At 30.4% G+C, this 21,232-nt stretch overlaps 1 protein-coding gene across 1 annotated transcript; it reads right to left on the bottom strand.

Moving 5' to 3' along the window:
- Window positions 1-11,248: 11,248 nt before the first annotated feature.
- LOC111296425 (RING-H2 finger protein ATL38-like) lies at window positions 11,249-18,463 on the bottom strand. The gene is made up of 3 exons (XM_022890721.2): window positions 17,925-18,463; window positions 17,019-17,116; window positions 11,249-12,185 (listed from the first exon to the last, which is right to left on the bottom strand). Exons 1-3 carry the CDS (start codon window positions 18,081-18,083, stop codon window positions 11,849-11,851), a joined length of 594 nt encoding a protein of 197 aa, XP_022746456.1. The 5' UTR covers window positions 18,084-18,463; the 3' UTR covers window positions 11,249-11,848.
- Window positions 18,464-21,232: the final 2,769 nt, after the last annotated feature.

The raw sequence follows: 21,232 nt of genomic DNA, 5'->3' as shown, positions 1-21,232 counted from the left end.
TAGTTAGTGTGGTGTTTACGGTAAATAAAATGAATATGATAAAATGTGCGGCCGAACTTAAAATGAGCAAGAACTAAGAGATAGATTGTAAGAAAAATTTGAGATAGATAAATTATTTTATTTTTTTAAGTTAAAATAAAATGTGTTGTATTTGATAATTTAAAATAGATGATTATAAATCGTACATTCGATATGATCTCAACAAATGATTATCGATAAGACTTAAATTTAATATATTTTTATCAAAAAGAATGACCTTAACCGATTGAATCAATTACTTGTTGATTTTATATATTATATGCTTTAGGTCAACCGAATAAAAGTTGTAATTCAATATAATTTTACTGTTCAAAACACGTTTCTATTAACAAGAAAAATTTTTTTTTTGTGCACAAAATATGCAACTATATGTTTTAAATATAATTATTATTTAAAGATAAATAAAAATATGTATTTGTGTCTCACATACAGTGCAACAAAATTTAGTATAAATAAAAGCACAGATGTTGGTATAACTGTTGATTAACGAAAATAGACATTTATGTTCATTATATCTTGAAATTTTTATTTTAAATATTTTTTATTATAAATACTAATAATATTTATTCATTAATTTGTTAATTATAAGAATTTTAATTTATTGAAAGACTTTTATCAAATCAATTATTTTTATAAATAAAATTTTTTTAATTTTATATTGAATTTTTTCTTTTTAATTAGTGTTCTAATTTTATATTTTAATATGCTAAAAGCGCTAAACATTATGTAAAATAATATATTTTGCAGATATGACAAGCATTCCCTATGTTAATTCAAATTTCATTATTATACAATTTATTTATTATTTAAGTTATTTATATAATATACATATATATATATATATATAGACATTTCATTTTATTTGAGATTTTATTGCATTAAAATAAATTTTGATTGTGCAAGTTAATCTTAATACAAAAAATGAATTTTGAATCTAAATATTAAAGGTTCACAAATTTTAATTTTGATTGTAGTTTTAATTTTGATTTGAATTTTGTTTTTAATGTTAATGTTAATTTTAATCTTAGTTTTGATTTTGATTTTAATTTTGATTTTATTTTTGGTTTTAATTTTTTTGGTTAAAATCAGAAAAAAAAATCAAAAAATCGAAAAAAAAAGTGAGATTTTGTAGGGAAAATCTTGGACCCATTTGAGTCTTAGATTCAATCTTAAAATTTGAAAATTAAAGATTCATTGCCTAAGGAAATATTTGATCTCCAACTCACTGGAAAAGAAAAAATCAAAGAAGAAAGTCTCGGAAATTTTTATCATAACGGTGAAGTTAAATTTTGTCCAAAGGAACTCATCCCTTATAAAAAGAGCTCTCAATCTGTGAATAACGGGGCCGGACAGCAGCAAACAAAAAAACAATCAGAGGCCACTGACACCAGAGTCAAGCAATTCGATCAAGCAATTAAGTTGTATTCGGTAAGCAGAGAACAAGTACCAGCACAAAACACAGAAAGCAAATCGAAGGAATCAACCAAAAATTGTGCCTCATAGATCAGTAGCTAGCTTCAAAAGAGCACAATTTAGAAGAAATAAACAGCAATTCAGCCACAGCAGGTCAGCCTCACCCTATCCACCAAGTGCCACAAACATAGAGAATTCAGAAACAACCATCACGGGAATAGAATTGCAAAAATCAAGAGCAAATACCAAGCAAATTTTGGCAGCAAAAAAGTTCTGGGCAAAGCTTTTTGGTTTTTACAAATCCTAATTTCCAGCAAACAGCACATCAGCAGGTCCTAAACCTAGTTCCAAAAGCTCTAGTTTGTCAGCACGAAAAATCTAAGATTCATCAGAGGCAGCTGAGATCACAAATTCACAATTAGCAAAGCAAGGAATTCTCTGCCAAAGAAGCGAGTTCTAGAATCTGGACAAAGGTCAGCAACCTAAAATTATCAAATGGAACCCAATCGAAAATCTGAACAAGTAATACAGAGGAAACAATTTCCAGAGCAATAACAGAGAACTTTAATTCAGAAGCTCAATTAGCTCCAACCAGAAAATCCAAACCCCGGAATAACGCATGCCCAAAACCTTGAGACAGAAAACAAAGCAACCACAACAGAAAACGGAAATCCAATAATCAGCAGAGCCGAAAGCATCAACAGCAGAATATAGTCTAGCCGAACAAAAGCAAGAACAGAGAAGGCTGGAGAAAAAAAGAAGTCCTTTGGGTGATAGGCGGCGATAACGGCAATATTCGGTGGTGTCTGGTCGTGGATTACATTTCGGTGTGTAAGACCTGAAGTTATTAATTTCTGTTTTGATTGTTTGAATGGAACTGGTAGCCGGAATAGTATCAATGAAACCCATATTGTCCTCATCCTCAAAACTAGTAGTCCTAGGAAAATGACCCAGTACAGACCAATCAGCCTGTGCAATGTGCTTTACAAAATTATTGCTAAAACTTTAGCTAATAGATTAAAGTTGGTGTTACCAACTTGTATTAGTGAAAACCAAAGCGTCTTATATCTGATAATGTTCTTATAGCCTGTGAGTTGCTGCATACTATGAAACAAAAAAGAAAAAGGTAAGGATGGTTGGGTCGCACTTAAATTGGAAATGAGCAAAGCGTATGATTGATGGAATGGTAGTGTCTTGACGCTATTTTGGGTAAACTAGGCTTTAGTAGTAAATGGAGATCCTTGATTATGAGTTCTATTTCTTCTGTCTCTTATAGGGTGGTTATAAATAATTTTGTGATTGATAATTTCTCTTCTGAAAGGGGCCTTCGATAAGGGAGTCCCTTTTCACTTTATTTGTTCTTGATATGTACATAGGGATTGTCGACAATGTTATCTAGTCACCAAAGGGAGGGCCAGCTACAAGGAGTTCGAGCTAGTGCCTGAGGCCCAAGAATCACTCACTTATTTTTTACAAATGATAGCTTACTTTTCTTTAAGGCAAAACAAAGGGAATGCAATATAGTAAGGGACATGCTAAAGGTATATGAGAAAGGTTTTAGGTAGCAGATGAATTACAACAAATAAGGATTGTTTTTTAGTTTAAATACAAGTGAAGAAGCGATCAAAATGACAAAAAGGTTGTTTGGGATCTTGTCCATTTCTAATCCAGAAAGGTATTTGGGGTTGCCTATGTTCATTGGTAGAGAGAGGAAAAAAGATTTCATGGAGATTTTGGAGAAAATAAATAGGAAAATAAAGCATTGGAGTCACAAATGGCTATCAACTAGAGCAAAAGAAGTGTTTATTAAAGTGATTCTACAATCTATGTCTGCATATACTATGTCTTGTTTTTTGTTCCTAAAAAGCTTATGCCATGAGATCAACATGATTATTAGTAGGTTTTGGTGACGACACTCTATGGAAAAAAAGGATCCATTGGATGAATTGGAAGAAATTGTGTACAAGGAAAGATGAAGGTGGAATGGGCTTTAAAGACATAAGTTTGTTTAACAAGGCCCTTATTGAGAAACAAGGATGAAGACTCATGTAAAATCTTTCCTCGCTTGTTCACAAGGTGCTAAAAGCCAACTATTTCCTAGAATTAATTTTTTTGATGCAGAATTAGGGAGAGCACCTTTCCATATTGGGAGAAGCATTTGGCAGGGAATTGTTATCCTAAACTTTGGCTTAAGGTGGCGTGTAAGAAATGGGGAAAGAACCAGGATTTGACATGATAAATGGATCCCAACAGTGTGCAAATTTAGCCTTACTCCTCAAACAGACCACATACTAGGTGATGGAATGGTGAAGGATTTGTTCCATGCAAATGGGGTACAATGGAATAATGAAAAGCTGGATAATATATTCTATGAGGATACGACAAAAGAGATTAGAGCTATACCCATTAGCTTGAGTGGTCAATAGGATGTTTTGGTTTGGCACTACACCAAGAGTGGAGTCTACTTTGTAAAGAATGGATATCATAAACTGGTCTCGAAAGAAATGAATACAGGCCATGGGGAAGAGGATAATGGAGGCATGAGCAATATTGTTATGAATATGTTTTGGAAGTGGGTCTGGTGACGATCAATACCAGAGATTTAAATAGCGGTCGCGGTCACGTTTTCGATCGCATCGCGTTTATCGTGTTTTCAGATATAATGGAGATCATTGCGGTCATCAAGGTCATCGCGATCGTGAATTTTTTTTTTAATTTTGCACAATTTTTTATAAAATATAATAATTATAATTATAATCATAAAAACTTTTATTTAATGATTTTTAAAATGTATCATACTATATTTTTTATTTTCTAAAAAAAAATATTCACAATTTTAGTTAGATTATAATAAAACATTCATATTTGATTAAGTAACAAAATTTTTGCTTGAGCTAAGTTCATATTTAATGTTAATTCTAGACAAATCAAGATATTAACAAAACATAATATATTAAATACCAATCATCTATATTTAATAAAATTACAAACTTAAAAATATAATAATTTCAAATCCTATCAACTATAACTATTGATATATATATATTTTTCAAAATTTACCACATAGTAGAATGATGAGAAGGATTAAATTCTCTATTTTCATTTTGAGAGTCAAGTTGACTCCATCCCCATCCCTGTGGCCTTTGTTCTTGATGCATTTGCGGTGAGGGATATATTTGAGGATGATATATTTATGGTGGGGATACATTTGAGGTGAATGATACATTTGTGGTGGATAATAACTATATAAAGGTGGATAACCATGAGGAAGTTGAAAATTAGGTTGTTTCGATAGATAGTAACGTCCTTAAGTACTAGCAAATGATTCATTATACTCAAAATTACTAGAATTTGGTCTCCTACCTGAAGATGAAGAACCTCTAAAAATATCATAGTGGTGCTTCTTGGCTTTTCCTTTTAATCGAGCTGTATGTGCACTTTGACCTCTATTAGGTTCAACAGTTAGATTTACTCCATATTTTGCCATGTTAATAAAAAGTCCACCAGTAGTAGCAAGGCCAAATTCTCCTCCAAGTGGCCTATAAGATCGATTTGCATCAATATTACCACCAAAATTTGCACCATCACCATCACCATCATCATCACCGTCACCATCACCATCAGCATCATCTAGACTTAAACCTCCACCATCATCACTCTAACTTGGTGTTAGACTTGAACTTGAATGAGACACATTCTTTTCTTAAGATTGGTGTGACTGTTCAATATTCATTTCATTATCAAAATTATCTGCAGCCAACCAATTAAAATTTTAACCATCTCACAGAGCATTTTCTTTTTCTTGCAGTCATTTTGTTAGTAGATCATCATCTTAAAAAATATGGTCAAGGTTAATAGAATTAAAACTATTATTTATCTCGTCAATGCTCATTTTTTTTATGTCTCATCATCAGCCTCATATTGTAATGGGTATATATAAGTTTATGAAGTTTTTCAAACTTCAATCCGTTTCTTGCTTTGGTGTGAATATAGCTAAATGTGCTCCAGTTATGTTCACAATTTGTTGCAGATGTTGTCTAACTAAGCACTTTGATTGCTAATTTTTGTAATTCAGGAACACAAGTGCCATATATCATCAATCACTCAGCTGTATAAAATTATTTAAATTAAATTTGAATATACTCTTCAATTAAATAATATAAATAAATTATAATTATTTAATTTACTAATTACCTGGATTCATTTACTTTCAAGCTTTTTATGCCTGTGGAGTATCAAATGTTTCATGCTTGTCTCGGAATAATAGCAACTACATCAATTAAAAATACAATAATAAATGAATAAATAAAAAATAATTTTATTTTTAATACATAAAATAAATGTCAAATTTATAAAATAGTATTAAATACTAACCTGATTAATCATTCCGATTTGAGTATCTATATAAGGTTCTAATCATTTAATAACTGCTCTTGTACTATCAAATGTTTCTTTAAGTACATTTTCATAATGCTTCACTCCAAATTGAAATTATGGATTTAGATAGTAACCTGCCAATAATTCATAACAATATTATATTAAAGTAATAAAATATAAATATATGAGCAATTTAAGCATAAAAAATAAACATATTTTTTTAAATACAATCTATATTTTTCATTTACTTACCAGCTGAATATAAGTTAGAATGCATGAAACTCCATCTATTATCAATAATATTTTCATATTCAGCAGAATAATGATAATTTTACTGAATTGCCTGTTTAGCTCTATCCATTACCTTGTAAATAAATCTCATTGTTGGTTTTTCATCACCATCAACAAGACGTAACACTTTTACCAAATGCTCATAAATTTTTAATATATCACTTGCTTTTTTCCAAAAATCTTTTTCCAAAATGATTTTTCTGGCTTCATAAGCAAGCCCTGATTTTTGTTGTCCCCATTTTGATTCTTTAAATTCCTATATATTCAATAATAAATTTTTAGAGTAATATATTTTAAATTAATATTTTAAACAATGATATCATAAAAAGATGCTAGATTTAAATAGTTATACTAATTACTAAGTACTAACCTTTGAATTGAACATCTCTCTCAAACCTTACTTTTGCCTTATTATTTCTTCTAACTGTATGAAATGAGTGGTAAATCAAGTAAAAGCAAGACGAGGTATTTGTTTCCTTTATGTATATTTTTTCATCAAATTAACAGTCCAAATGTGATTGTATATAAAACAAGTCATTTTTTTTTGCATCCTCAAAAACTTTTACCACATTTTTTTTCTTGTCAATATCCTCAAGGCACAAGTCCAAACAATGAGCTAAACATGTTGTCCAATACAAATGCTGTCTCTTCTTCATTAGTCTTTTTCTTGCAGCCTTAAGTGCTACCTCATTATCAGTGACTATTTAAACAATATATTTTTTCCCAATTTTTTTTATAGCTTCATCTAATAATCTGTAGTAGAAGTTTGTATCTTTACTACGAACATTTGAGACATCTATAGATTTTCAAAAAATGATCTCTTTGCTACAATAAACAAGGAAATTAATGATATGCATTTGATTCAAACTGTTGGTCTAACCATCACATATCAAAGTGGCACCCAATTCATCCTAATGAGCTTTTAATCCATTAACCCATTCATGAATTTATTGATACTCAGACTCTAAATACACATCTGAGACCTCATAAAGTGTTGAAAGTTTCACATGTTAGCCAATTTTTGCTGTCACATAAATCAAATTATGTAATCATGGAGAGTTTGCTAACTGAAAAAGAAGTCGATCATATATCAAAATTTTTGATACCGATTCACCCATATTCCTTCTTAATGTTTTTAAAAATGAATCGCTTATTTTTGTTGCTTTAAACTCTTATTTTTAACTAATTCAGGTATAGCCCCTCTTAATGAAAATTCAGACTTACTTGGAGTTGATTTCTTCATTTTTTTCTCAAAATATTCAGTAATTGAGCCATGAGAGCTTCGTCCTTCTTCATGTATATTACTCAAGCCATCGGTTCTTTGTCTGAATTCTTCTCTTTGGTGCCATTCATATTGTGATTGGATACTATCTCGCATGACTTGTCTAGTAACGATGTCTTTATCAATAAAACCTTTATAGTCATAGTCTTCCCCTCTTAATTGTAATAAGAATTCATCATTTCTCATTTTGTTCTCAACTTTCTTTGATTTGTTTTCTTGAAAAAGTTTCATCATACTTTCTTTTACTAAACCTATTAATAATATAGTTAAGAAATAAGAAAAAATTAGTTGTACATGTTGATGTAATTTTGTAATTTTTATTGGGAAATTAACAAAAATATTTTCAAAAGAATTATAAAAACATAGCATACCAATAACGTTAGGGCATGGTTCAACATTGCCAGTTTTATGAGCAATGTGTTCCTTGAAACGTGTTATTCCTCATTTTATAATTTTACTACAAAGTTTGCATAAAACATTTCTTTTGATATTTGACACGGGTGTTTCAAAATGCTAACCTATATCATCACTTGGTGCGCCTTCTACTCATTTGCTTGGAAATTCTTCACGTGATGGCATATTTACTATTTTGTATAAAAATAAAATAAACTTATATTTAAAAATATTAATGTTACTTATTTCATCATTAAAAATTAAATCTACATTAAATTTTTTAATTTTTAGTTTTAATCTTAAAAGTAATAGATCGTAATATGCTAAATTTATTAAGTAATTTAATCTTTTTGATATACTAATTGATGTAAAAAAAATTTATCACAATTTACTTTCAATATATTATATAACAAATAGAATATTCAATAATTACGTAAAAATAAAAATAAATTAATAAAAATTAATTTAATAACAAAGGAATTGACAACAATATAAATACCAAAACAACAAAAAAATTATTAAATTTCAAATATAAAATTATAAACTAATAAATAACAAAATCAAAATATAATATTTAATTTTAATTATTTTTCATCTAACTTATACAAAAAAATTTATTAAAATTTTTCATCTAAAATCCCTATGTATTTCATATTAAATTATTAATTTTTTATTTTTTTAATTATAAAATCTCAATCCTCTAACTAAATTTTATCAAAAAATTTTTAAAAATTACAAAATTTTAAATTTAGATTTTAATAAAATTAATTATAAAATTAAATAAAAAACACACACCCTATCCTACCTTCCAATGCACCCAACCACACCCAATCTCACCCACCCCTCCACCCTACCTCACCCAATCTCACCCCACCCTTTCACCTTACCCTCCAATGCACCTCACCCCACCGAATCCCACCCCACCCCCTCACCCTACACCATAAGCACCCCACCCCACCCTTCACCCTTTACCTCATTTCAAAAATTAAGAAACCGCCCCCATTCTCTTTTAGCCCCAAATTTTTCTCTGTTCTTCTTCATTTTTTGATGGCATCAACAATGGATCTCTCAAATAAACTCAACCAAACTTTTTATTTTTTCTTGATCTATCTTTCTCATATACTTTCATCTCTCTCAACAAATCAGATTATCACAAAAATAAATATCAGCATTATTTTACAAAAATTTCATAAAAAATAGGTAATTTAATTTTTTCTTACCTTTTTTTATTTTGATTACTGATGGAAGATTTGAAGCTGATTTGAATTTGGGTAGTTATCGATTAGATGGCTGATAATATCTAAGGTTTTTTAGATGAATTTTAAATCTGAGAAAAAAAATAACGAGATTGAGTTATGGGCACTGGGCAGAGATTTTTTTCTTTTGGCTTTTGTCTTTATTTTTGCTTTTGCAATCTTCTTGTTTTATTATGATTGTGGAGAATCTTGACTGTTTACTGTTGAAATCTGAAAACTTTTTTTTTATTATTATAATTTATGCTAAGCAGCTAAGTGTGGATAGAAAAAATAGGATAACGACAATAACGGATAGTTATTGCCGCTATTCCCGTTACGTCATTTTTTAGCGGTCGTTACATACCATTTTGATCGTGATTAAATTTTTCAATCATTTTTTCCTTGATAGCAGTGACAGACAGTGACGTTACTGTAATTTCACGATCGATATTCCACTATAGCATCGCTATTTGAATCCCTGGTCAATACCTACTGAGATTAGAATCTTTCTATAGAGGATGTGGAATGATATCTTATTAGTACATGAAACGTTACAAAAAAAAATTATAAAGAATGCGCGATGTCTAAGATACAATGAGAAAAATAAGACAACAATGCATGCTATAAGAGACTGTATACGTATGAAGAAAAGTTGGAGGTTTGCATACCCAAATGAAGATTCTTGGGATAGGCAGATAAGGGATGTCAGACAATAGCTGGCTTGGGCGACAAACGAACTAAATGAAGATGAGCTAAGCAGATTTTCAATAATGTGCTAGGCGTTATAAGGGGTTAGGAATGATGAACTCAAGAGTAATATAACCAAAATAGCCCAAGCCATAGTGACATTTGTGCACCAATTTTTGCTAAAGTACAATAGAGCTCAAGAAAGAGAGAAGGTAATAATGGGAAAAATGGTAGATAAATTGAAAGCACATATGGAATGATGATTGAAAGTTAATTTTGATGGGGCCTTTGAAAGAAAAGAGGATAGAGCAGGAAATGGAGCTGTTATAAGAAAGCATTTGGGCCTAATAAAAGGAGTTTTCTGTATGAACATGAATGGCATTAGAGACCCATAAGTCATTCAACAAAATTTGTAGAAAACTTAAGAATGCAAAAGGAGATCATGAAGGGTAATGCACTTACGATAACTTCACAATTTAAACAAAATATGGGACTAAACCTATTTGTGATAGGAAACTTAGTAGAGGATACCAAAATAGAGCTATCTAGGTTCACTAAGTGGAGAATCTCTTATATGCACAAAAAAGCAAACGAGGTGGCTTATAGACTAACAAAGATGGCCAGAGCTAGAAAGGAAACCTTATCTAATTTGATGAATTTTTTTATGATTTATGATATTGTACTATAAGAAAATTATATCTTTGTTTAATGAATCCAAGTTTTATTAAAAAAAATAATGACTTAATTCAAAATTCTTTGTACATTATATTTCTTAATTATAAACATTTGCAATTATATATAATTATTATTTACAAATAAATAAACAAAATAAAATATTCACTCACAAAGCACATGACAAAAAATATTAGTATATATAAAAATACAAATGTTTCCAAAAGTTTTTATTGCCATTCTTTAACATATTTCTAAATTTTTATATTAAATAATGTTTTTTGTTAAAATCAATAATAAATTTTATCAAAGGTTGAACTTAACTTGCTTTCCTTTTAATAAGCATTTGATATTAACATCAACTGAGTTTCTAAAAAAGGAAATAAATAATTGACAAACTTTCTAACTCTTTGATTTTTTTTTTTGAAAAAAAGCCTACTCACGTGAGTTTCTAACGCACGTGATTTTTTCTTTTATGTCTTATGCCTATTTTTCCTTTTCCTTTTAAGGAGGAAAAAAATGGACTAAAATAATAAAAAAAACTCTAAATTTTACTACTTAGATAATTTTTGATATTTTTATTATACTCAATTAAGTATTTAAGTTTTAATTTACACCAAATAATACATTAACTTTAATTTATATTTAAATATACTCTTAATATTTAATTTATAGTTAAAAAAACTCTTAATATAAATTAATTTTTTTTGTTTAAAATAAAATTTTATTTGAATACAACCAAAGGATAATATAATTTATTTAAGTAAATAAAGTTTTAAGGCTGCATCAATTATTTAGATTAAAAAAAAAGTTAATAATTTAGATTTGAAATGGCCGAACACAATGATCTAAACTCAGATAATCTAAATATTAAACGAATAAAATTTAATCCAAAATAACTCTAGTCCAAAACAATGCGAATTATTTTAACAAAAAATGACCCAACCTGAAATGATCTAATCCAAACCCGAGAGGACAAACTTGATTGCCTCCTCAGTGAGTACCTTCACATCTTTAAGAGAAGTGATCCAACATATCAACACTAAGAGGCCCACCCACCGACCAGATGCAGTTCAGAGAATCCAATTAAATAAAGGCTGTCTGGAGAGGGAGAAAGAGGGCTACCACCTCATTCACCAATTTATTAGACAAATGCTACTTTTACATACTGAGCTAACAAAACTACCAGAAACCAGCTACTACTGGGGAGGAAAAAGGATACAAAGACATTTGACTTTGACATATATGCTGTAAGCCACAAAAAGGACAATATTCTACCTCCCAAGCAGGAGATCTAGTGGAATTCCAACTCTTGTTAGATACATGAACTAGCAATACATCTCATTAAGCTCAACTGAGATTCTTAAAAACCAAGATATCAAGGGTTTGATGGGCTAACTACATGCTTGTTTCTTGAGTCTTTAATGGCCTGATCATCTTCAGTTGCATGGCATATGTTCTACCCTGCTTCTGGTCCAGTGCCCGCAGAATTCTCTTGAATTGGTTCCAGCCCACGGTTGTCATGGGTTCTTGATGGAACATGCCCTCTCAACAAACAGTTGCAAGAATGCCTATTGAAAGACTCGATGCCGAAATAAGATCGAATGGCTGAACTGAATAATGGTTGCATCATATGCTTCTTCTCAGGAAATTCGCGCAGTGATATTCGGCAAACAGGACATGTGGAATGCTGTTGTAGCCATATATCTATGCATGTTACATGGAAGGAGTGCCCACAATAGGGGAGGATTCTCAAGATATCTTCACCGTGGTATTCAGAAAGGCAAACTGTGCACCTACCATGCATATCAATTAACATTTTTATTAGCTGGATATTGATTAAGACACTATAAGCAATTTTACTAAAAACAAAATATGTAAAATGTTGAATCCAAAGTTTAGCTTAATTGATTCATACAGTCATTTTAAGAGATGACATACAGCAAATTTGGAGTTCAAATCCCAATATCTGGAAGCCCTTGCCCTATCCTCAGACTATGGTCTCTTTTGTACAAAAAAACTATGTAAAAATTTCTAAAAGCGCACAAACCATTGATGAAATAAATAAGAATTGCTGATCTTCCATTAACTCGGAACATTTAAAAGAAAAATACCTACTCATGGTAACAGGAGACAGGTTGTGCAGATTTTAAATCAACCAAGAAGTGATTTCAAAGAACAGAAACTATAGGATAGAAGGATGGAGATGCAAGAACACTTCAAATTGCAAAATTACAGAAACGTATTCGGTAACGGAGAATCATCATGTTAAATTATCAGAGGAATCTTGAAGCAAAATGATTCCTTATTCCTCAATCATAAGATATCGTTCAGAGTTTTGCTCATCAGACACCTTCAAGGCATGACAAGATCCATTTATATCTCAGACACGGTAACAGCTTCACTTGCTTCTTCTCTCCATTAATACAAAACCTCAAGGCATAGAACTCATAGCAAGTAACAAAGAATTCAAGTGCAGTCATGATTTTGTTGGGATTAAATCCTTTTTTCTACTTCAGGTTGAAATGGAGTTTGGATAAACCAATGTGGATGTTCCACTAGATTCACTCACGCGGCACGGAATAAAAAAGAGGGGGAAATAGAGAAATTATTGAAATCAGACGGGAGGGAAGAAACCAAGAAAATTGACACAAATAGAAAGAACAGGGAAGAGAAAGAGAGAACCAAGAGATACATAGCATGAATCCATAGTAACTATATTATCCAAAAGCCACTAGAATCTTAAAATAAAACGGATATGTGGGGACTACTCCCCAAACCCTAATACTTGGAAGAATCAGCAAAAATAAAAATTTAAATAACTGAAAAAACCTCACAAATATAACAACAACAAACTAAGCCTTATATCTCACATCTCACAATAAGTAACAAACCCATAAAATAAAATCTTGAACCATGAATCCTACGATTAGCTTCTATTTGCACCAGATCATCATTAGTATAGTGACCTAAGTTCCCACATGTTGCACACCCTGTCACGGGACCAATGGTGAGTTATAAATCAAGTAAACGAGCGCTTAGAGCATAGCTTATAAACTAGTTATGCCAACTAAAATTCCAGCTATTAGTAAAAGATAAAGCATCACTACCGGATCAAACATGCAGAAAAAGTTAAGAGCTGAAGTTAATTATCAAAGTAGTCCTATATAGAAATAAAATATGGTGCAAACAATACATGTAGGGTTATCTTGGCTGCTTCTGTAAGAAATGGCTTTTATTTATCTTTTGAGGTTATCTATCCGTGTTATGGAACTCATGGAATAGTCTTAGTGCTGCATTTAAGAAACACATATTTGTATGTTTCTTTTGGAAGGTTATAACCACACAAAAGATGACAGGGTAGAAACCAAGTAAATTATTTGTAAACATATAATTGTTATAAAATACCTTTTTTTTTTTTTTTTAATATCCTCGACTGCAAATCAGTTAGTTCTGCATGAATGTCTCCAACCAACCCACACCCAACCCCTCTTCCTCACAAAGGAGAACCATTTGTCTAAAGATCCAAAGAGGCAGATCCTTACTAGAGATGGGGAAATCTGACAGAACCCGAAAATATGCCAAAACAGACCCAAAACTGAACTCAATCCAATCCGAATCAACTAAAATATTCAAACACTCAAAACCGAGAAAAACTGAACCCAAAAAAATCTGAACTAAAGCAATCTGAAACCGATGTAACCCCAAACCTGCAATGATCTGAGCCTGAGCCTAATCATATCCAAAACCCACAAAATCTTATTCTTTAAGCCGAAGGGATTTGAACAGTTATCAACCAGAGAATGACCGTTTAAAACATACTCAATCTGAAATGGACCAAACCTGAAACGGCCCAAATTTGCAGTGGTCCAAATTCGACATAACCCAAACCTGTTACGGTCCAAACCTGAAATCGCACAAATTAGAAATGATTCGAATCGAAAATTATCTTAACCCAAAACGATCCAAACTCAAAGTAAATCTAAAGTTAAAATAACTCGAACCCGCCCAATTGCCACCTACAGTCCTTGCCCAGTCATTCCAGATTTAATGGAATTAAAATAAATAAACAACTACCTGAACTACTAACCTCCACATAAAATGAAAAGTGGGGGGCATCTTTTATATCCATTAAAAGTGGACAATATCCTAGGTCAAACCTCAAGGTAGTAAGCTTAGCAATTATTGTTATGCATAAATTCTTAAACCATAAAGGTTTCAAGTCTACGAGTAAAAAAGTGTGATAAGAAAGGCAAAAAAAAAAAAAAAAAAATCAAGAATATGCTCCTCACCACTCCTTTCATTGAATGATGCTAGCTCTTTCCAAAACATCAAAGGGGCTATTAAATGCAAATATCCCTACCCTATAGGATACCAAAAATTCAAATTTAGCTAACTTAATCAATCAAGAAAGCAGAAGTTTCATCATAAAAAAATGAAACCAGGAGTTTGCCGGATGATTAATCCGAACAACATTTTGCCAAGCAGCGAAAAGAAAAGGGAGTGCGCGGCTGAAGAAATTGCTCCACTTATTGTAAGGAAACCATCTTCTATCATGTTTGCCTAAGTCTTCTGACAAGTTTTTAACAACTAGTCTCTTATTGAACACTTCAAATAAAAGATCAATATTGGCTACAGTTATTAAGATGCTAGAAGGATCAAATCATATTTGAAAATATGGCATGTTTATAGCACACAAAGTAAAGGATAACAGAACACAGGAACTGGTCTATATCCACGTCTAGCAAAACTAGGCAAGTCCAACATTCCAAAACTGGGCAGGGTTTTAAAGTCTTACTTGTACTTGCAATCTAAAACTACATTCAATTTGGGGACCCTAATGCACCTTGGCATCAGAAATTGGTTTACGAGGCAAATATGACTCGCCATAGCTCATGCTTACATCTTCTGAACTTTTAACCAGCAATAAAAAAAATAATAATAAAGAAAAGAAACATGGATTTCTTTCATGCACAGAAAACTTTAGCTAACTTCAGAAATCTTGCACTAGCACAGGGGAGAGATATTAGTTGCAAACAGTAAAAAACAAAGGACAGCTAGAAAGAAAGGAAGTATCTGGATTTTCCTACTAGTTTTTGGTTATGGGATACTAAGACTTTAAGATCTGAATTTTAGTGTTGATATTTATCCCTTTGATTCTATATCTTTTTTCTGAATTTCTGCTATTTGACCCTAAATTTCTTCTATTCCTTTCCCTCTCCCTCATATACCAGGTTTCTATTTGTCCCTATTTTCCCTGTCAGTTGTGCATCAATTGTACAACATATAAGACACAAAATATCACTTTCTAAGGCTCATAACTGATTCTGTGGTTTTCTGACATTCAAAGAACTTTATGCATAAGAAAAACATGTTCCGGAAATTTAGTCAAACAAGAAACTTTGTATCACCACATCAAAGTCTTAATACCCCATAACCACATTGCAGATAGGCAAAACCAAAAGGAAAATGTCATGTTTTAGATCCACAGTGGAATTTATGCACTGGGCGTTACTGATAACTAAAGGGGAATTAGGTCACCAGATAAATATAATTTGAACAACTATGGGCTTTAAAATCCAAACTGAAGTTTTAATGCCAGCAACACATGTTCTCCCTTTTGTCTTAGTTGCTGTTTGGCAAGCTGCTGTAAGACTCACATTAGAACCAACTATGACTTTTGGAAACAGTTGGTAACTAAGCAACAATTAAAAGAAACAACTTGTATCTATGGCACATGCCCCAGGCTGCATCTAAATGCCCTTCGGTAAGATGAATAACATTAGACTGGCAAATGTTTAAAGAAAGATGTAACAAATGAAAAAATAAACGAGCACTGGGTTTAAGCTCCTTGGACCTGACTTCAAATAAAAAGAAAGACCAAAGCTTGTTAGACTAGAGAATCAGTTGAAACTAAAATTTCTAAAACATCTCAGGCCGTTTGAGATTACATCCATTTTCTTCATCGTGCAATGCATTTCACCATAACATGTCATCATTAGTATCAACATGGAGAATGTTGACAATTTCCCAGATATTCATATTATATAAGTACATACGCTCAAGATCACAACTACCTCAAGATTTCAACTATCCCTCATCTATTCATCTTCCTCCAATTACACTTTGTCTTCCATACAAGATATCTCATCAATTACTCTGTCTCTTCTCTCATTGTTATTTAAACTCTATTCTTTGCAGAATAAATGGTCCAATAATATAGACAAAGACAATTAAAGCCAAAACATCAGAATCAGACTATCCAATTCCCATCCAAAAACATGTATGGGCAAATACCAGGAAGAAATACTTATTTGTTGTTTGTGCACTCAAGGAAATAGCATCTATATCTAAGCAAGCTCGATAGTCAGGTTAAAAACCTGCCTATTATCACTTCTGTGACCTGATGGTGCTTCTTATGGCCATTGACAATGCCCACACCTTCACTATGAATAGAAAAATTGATACACAGAAAATTAATTACTGAAACGCAAATCCTACGCATATAAACACTCTTCTCACAAAAAATAAATCAAAGAAAATTTGTCTTCATGGTATAAAAGAAAATTGTTATGGGATAAAGAAACATGCAGTAAATGTTGAAATCAAGCAAGGTTCTGAGAACGTACTGAGCATTTTCGGTATCTGAGAAGCACTCTTCACTGTACTTCTTTGTCGGAAAATTGGCAACAACAACAGGCTCAAGACCATGTAAACCCCGTTCAAGCTGCACCAGACAAAATTCACCATCAATAAGGAAAAAGGATCACCCCAAAAAGTATGAATGCAATAATAGAAAAAGGAAATAGAAGAAAATGACTTAAATTTACTGTCAACTTTCTATTTTCTTTTCTGTCTGGTTGGTTTTAACAAAATGTGTTGGTATTTGTACTAATACCTACTGATATACCTAAAATGACAAACCTTTTCTCGTCTTTCTTTTCTTTTGTCTACTAAATTTTAGTTAACATATCAGCAAAGGCATTAAAGCATAAAAACCAAAATCCTTCAAAATAAAAACATCATTTCTGAGAAATTTAAAGAAAAAAAAAATTAAGAAACTTAAACCACATAGCTACTCCTGTAAACTCTCCTCCCACACCCCCCCCCCCCCCCCAAAAAAAAAAAGCAAAATTTCAGTGGACACCATTTTAAAAGTTTAAATGTAGAAGTAAACAATTTCAACTATTATTTGTATAGAAATTCAAAATTTCAGATAAGAAATTCCTGAAAGGGAAAAAACAGAAGTGATAATGAAAGCAACTAGATCCTAACAGTAGGTAGCAAACACCACTTACAAAAAGGACAAATCCAATTCCTAATTTCTACTAGAATTAAAAGACTTTAAAACCTTCTCTTCAGTACCATCAGTAATGTTGAACACCCAACAAAACCAGATTGTTAATAAAACCAAAAACACCAACGCAAACAGAAGAGAACAGAACCCAGCTCTGGAAATGTAAGAATTAAGACAAAAAGGCAAACAACTTTTTGATATCAAGAAAATAAAGAAAAAGAGTAAAAAAAAAAATTACTATGCTAAGATCAGATCTTGAGGTAGCTGGAAAGGATCTCCGAGAAGCATTGAGCTGAATCCGCGCACAAACCAGACGTGTACAAACAAAAACTATGAACATAGTACTCATTGTGAATCCTATCACTGTCATCACCAAATTTATCCCTGCTGATATCATTTTGTTTATATATGTCCTAACACTTTATCCCCTACAAAAACAAAAATAAAAACCCTCTTTGACAGAGAAGAAAATCAACTTCTTATGCTTATTACAACTAGTAGGAATAACACTGACGCAATTCTAAGACAACCCATTTTCAGTTTCCACTGTCTGAGTACGAATTTGAAGCCTTTAGTTTGAGTGGCAAGGCTTTTTAGTGAAGCAAGAACTGAAAGAGTTTGAGGTTTGGTGACTGTTTCATTGTTGGAAAGAGAGGGAATCCACGAAGAAGAAAAGAAAAACTTTTGTCAGTAAGAGAGAGGCTTGTAACAGAGATTATAGGTCTAAATCTTAAATGGAATTTGGACTCAAAAAAGACAAACTGGAAGCTGATCCAAATAGAACTGGTTGGTGAATTTAAATTTTACAAGTACCGTTTATTTATTTTTATTTTACTTATCATTCATTATTTTATTTTACTTTTACAATCCGTTCAAGTGACGCAGGCTCCGATGACAATCGCCTGCGCGTTAAGAGCTTCTTAAACCTTGTCGAAGAAAAAGAAAAAAAAAAGGCATTTTTCTTCTTTGGTTCTTGAAGTGGTGAGATAAAAAGGTTAAAGGAAAGTCTTTTTTAAGATAATATCACCAATAATCTATAAATTTTAAAAATATTTAATATAATATTTAAATTATAAAATTTTTAAATAAAATAACATTATACACAATTATATTTAAAATTAACCACATTAAAAACAAATATTACATTAATTAATATATTTATAATTCAAATATTACAATAAAAAATTTTAAAATTCAAATATCATATTTATCATTTTATTATACTTCAAAAGTATTCATAATATTAATCTTTTTATTAATTTTGCGAGCTGCATTTCCTTCTAATATATACTATTTTTCATAGTAGCAGTTGCTCAACATTTTCAATGCACCGGACGATTTTGTAATTCCCTCGTAAAAACTAATGATCTTAGTAGGGATAGATTGATCAAATCTTATTGACTTTTCTTAGCAATTGAAGATCATGACTCACTTTTAAATGACAATAATAATCTATAAATATAATATTAATTAATAAAAGAATTAATGATGAATTTAAATTTATTTAATTTATCTAATTTAGATTAAATAAATATTATAATAAAAATATTTATTATCAACATGTTAAAAAATTTAATTGATCAGACACGTTAAATACGTAATTTATAAAAAGTTAAATATTTGGATAAGTGAGGGTTTACAACAATTTAATTTGGTGTCCTTACTGAATTTGTGCTCTCGTCGATTGCCTTGTATGGTTCTGTTAAGTGTTATCAACGTGTGATCTTTAGTTTTGAGAGTTGAAAATTTTTAAATTTCATAACATTTTACATGTTTTTTTACATAATTAATTCCCAACATTCTTAATTATGTCTGTACTTAAACTTGGATCCTAAAAATTCGACAGCTGCCCTTTACTATTAACACAAGGCCTCATCAAACAATTGTAAAAAGGTGAAATTTTATTAATTTGAAGTTTATGGGACAAGCTTAGTTAGCATGGATAATGACATTTTGTTTGTGAGATACTTATCAAAGATATCCAACTTGTACATAAAGTTCATGGCAAGTTGGCAAATTAAAAATGATGATGACTGAACCTAACCAACCAATTACTAAACTGATTTTACCACTAATTATTATTATAACAATAATAACAAAACCGTGATGGCAAATAGTCACAGTCATCGATGCTCTCTTATTAATTAATTAAAGTTGATATTTCATCTTTAGCTTTTTGACTTAGTAATCAAGAATATCTTAAGAAGACACTAAGTTGTAAGGCTTTGCCGCCTTTAAAAAAATAAAAAAAAAAGTTAATATTTCCACTAAAAAAGTTCATAATTTATAGATTAATCATCGTTGCTATCTTTAACATAAGAAATTAATTAACCATTCTAAAAAGTTAAGGGCTAGTTGGAAGGGTTTTAAAATTTGTTTTGGTATAAAAGATGTTGTAATTTGAAAATTAAAAAAATAAAAATAAAAATGTAGAGATTTAAATTTCAAATTTGATAAATATTATCTTTTAAAAAAATTAAATAAATCAATTAAATTAAATTTTGAATTCAATTTTTTTACTATGATCAGTTGTATGTTAGGTTAATTAAGAGCGTGCCATGAATAAGACTAGATATTGATAGTTGGATGATCTTGATCCCAATTTCATTTCTCGAAATAATACTTAAATAAATTCTTGAATTTTATTGAAAAATCAAAATAAGTTTTCAAATATTTTATTTCATAAAATTAAAACTATAAATTTTTATTTCATTGTAATTATGTTGATCAAAATTTGAAAATGAATTAATATATTTTTATTATTAAAATTTTAAAATAACATTATCTTACATATTTGTCATTCAAATCATCCAAATACATTTAAATTAATATTTTTAAAAATTAAATTATTCTACTAAAGAAGACTTTAAAAAAATTAAAATCTTAAAAAAAAAAATTGTGGTTCTAATTAAAAATAATTAATATTATAACAATACAAATGAAATTAAAATTGTCAACACTCGTGTGTTATTTATAAAATGTTAAATTCTTGTTTCAAATTATAAGCATTCAATATATAATAATCTTAAATATAAAAAAGAAAAGAATTCACGCTTATTATTATTGTTATTATTTTTATTATTATTATTATTATTATTATTATTATTAATAAACTATTAAAAAATTCAATAATATTTCCAGATTGAAATTATTATCTAGTTGAATTTCGGGGACTTTGATAGGTCAATGCATAATGATTTAAAGACACGTCACCCCAAAAGTCCAACTAACATTAACAAAATCATGATGAAAAGCTGGGACAAAGGAGCATCTTCTATACTTAAATGGTCCAATTTTTCCAACATTTAATGGGGAATATTTCTTGTACCACCAATTATTATTTTTTTGAACCCAAATTCCCACCAACATATTTTATTATTTCAAGTCTACACAAGATTGTATCCAATGGAACCCAATTGTAATATCTGTGAGGGAATATTTTTGTCTAAACTTTTTTTATGTGATTTGTAAATTGGACAAGTGGAAATATATCATAAACATAAAAGAAAAAACAAAGGGGAGGGAACTTTTTATTAAAATGATTTT

The sequence above is a fragment of the Durio zibethinus genome, chromosome 12, assembly GCF_047325235.1.
Source record: "Durio zibethinus cultivar Kanyao isolate XHJ-2024 chromosome 12, ASM4732523v1, whole genome shotgun sequence".
In the NCBI taxonomy this organism is placed as follows: Eukaryota; Viridiplantae; Streptophyta; class Magnoliopsida; order Malvales; family Malvaceae; genus Durio; species Durio zibethinus.
Note: the sequence above shows the minus strand (reverse complement) of the source record. Positions and strands in the feature narration are given on the sequence as shown.

Excerpts from the sequence above, each read along its gene's own strand:
- LOC111296425 (XM_022890721.2), bottom strand. The coding sequence starts at position 18,083 with ATGATATCAGCAGGGATAAATTTGGTGATGACAGTGATAGGATTCACA. Across the intron at positions 17,117-17,924 it reads CAAGATCTGATCTTAGCATA|CTTGAACGGGGTTTACATGG; the intron begins GTAATTTTTTTT and ends TGTCTGGTGCAG. Across the intron at positions 12,186-17,018 it reads TCAGATACCGAAAATGCTCA|GTGCACAGTTTGCCTTTCTG; the intron begins GTACGTTCTCAG and ends TATGCATGGTAG.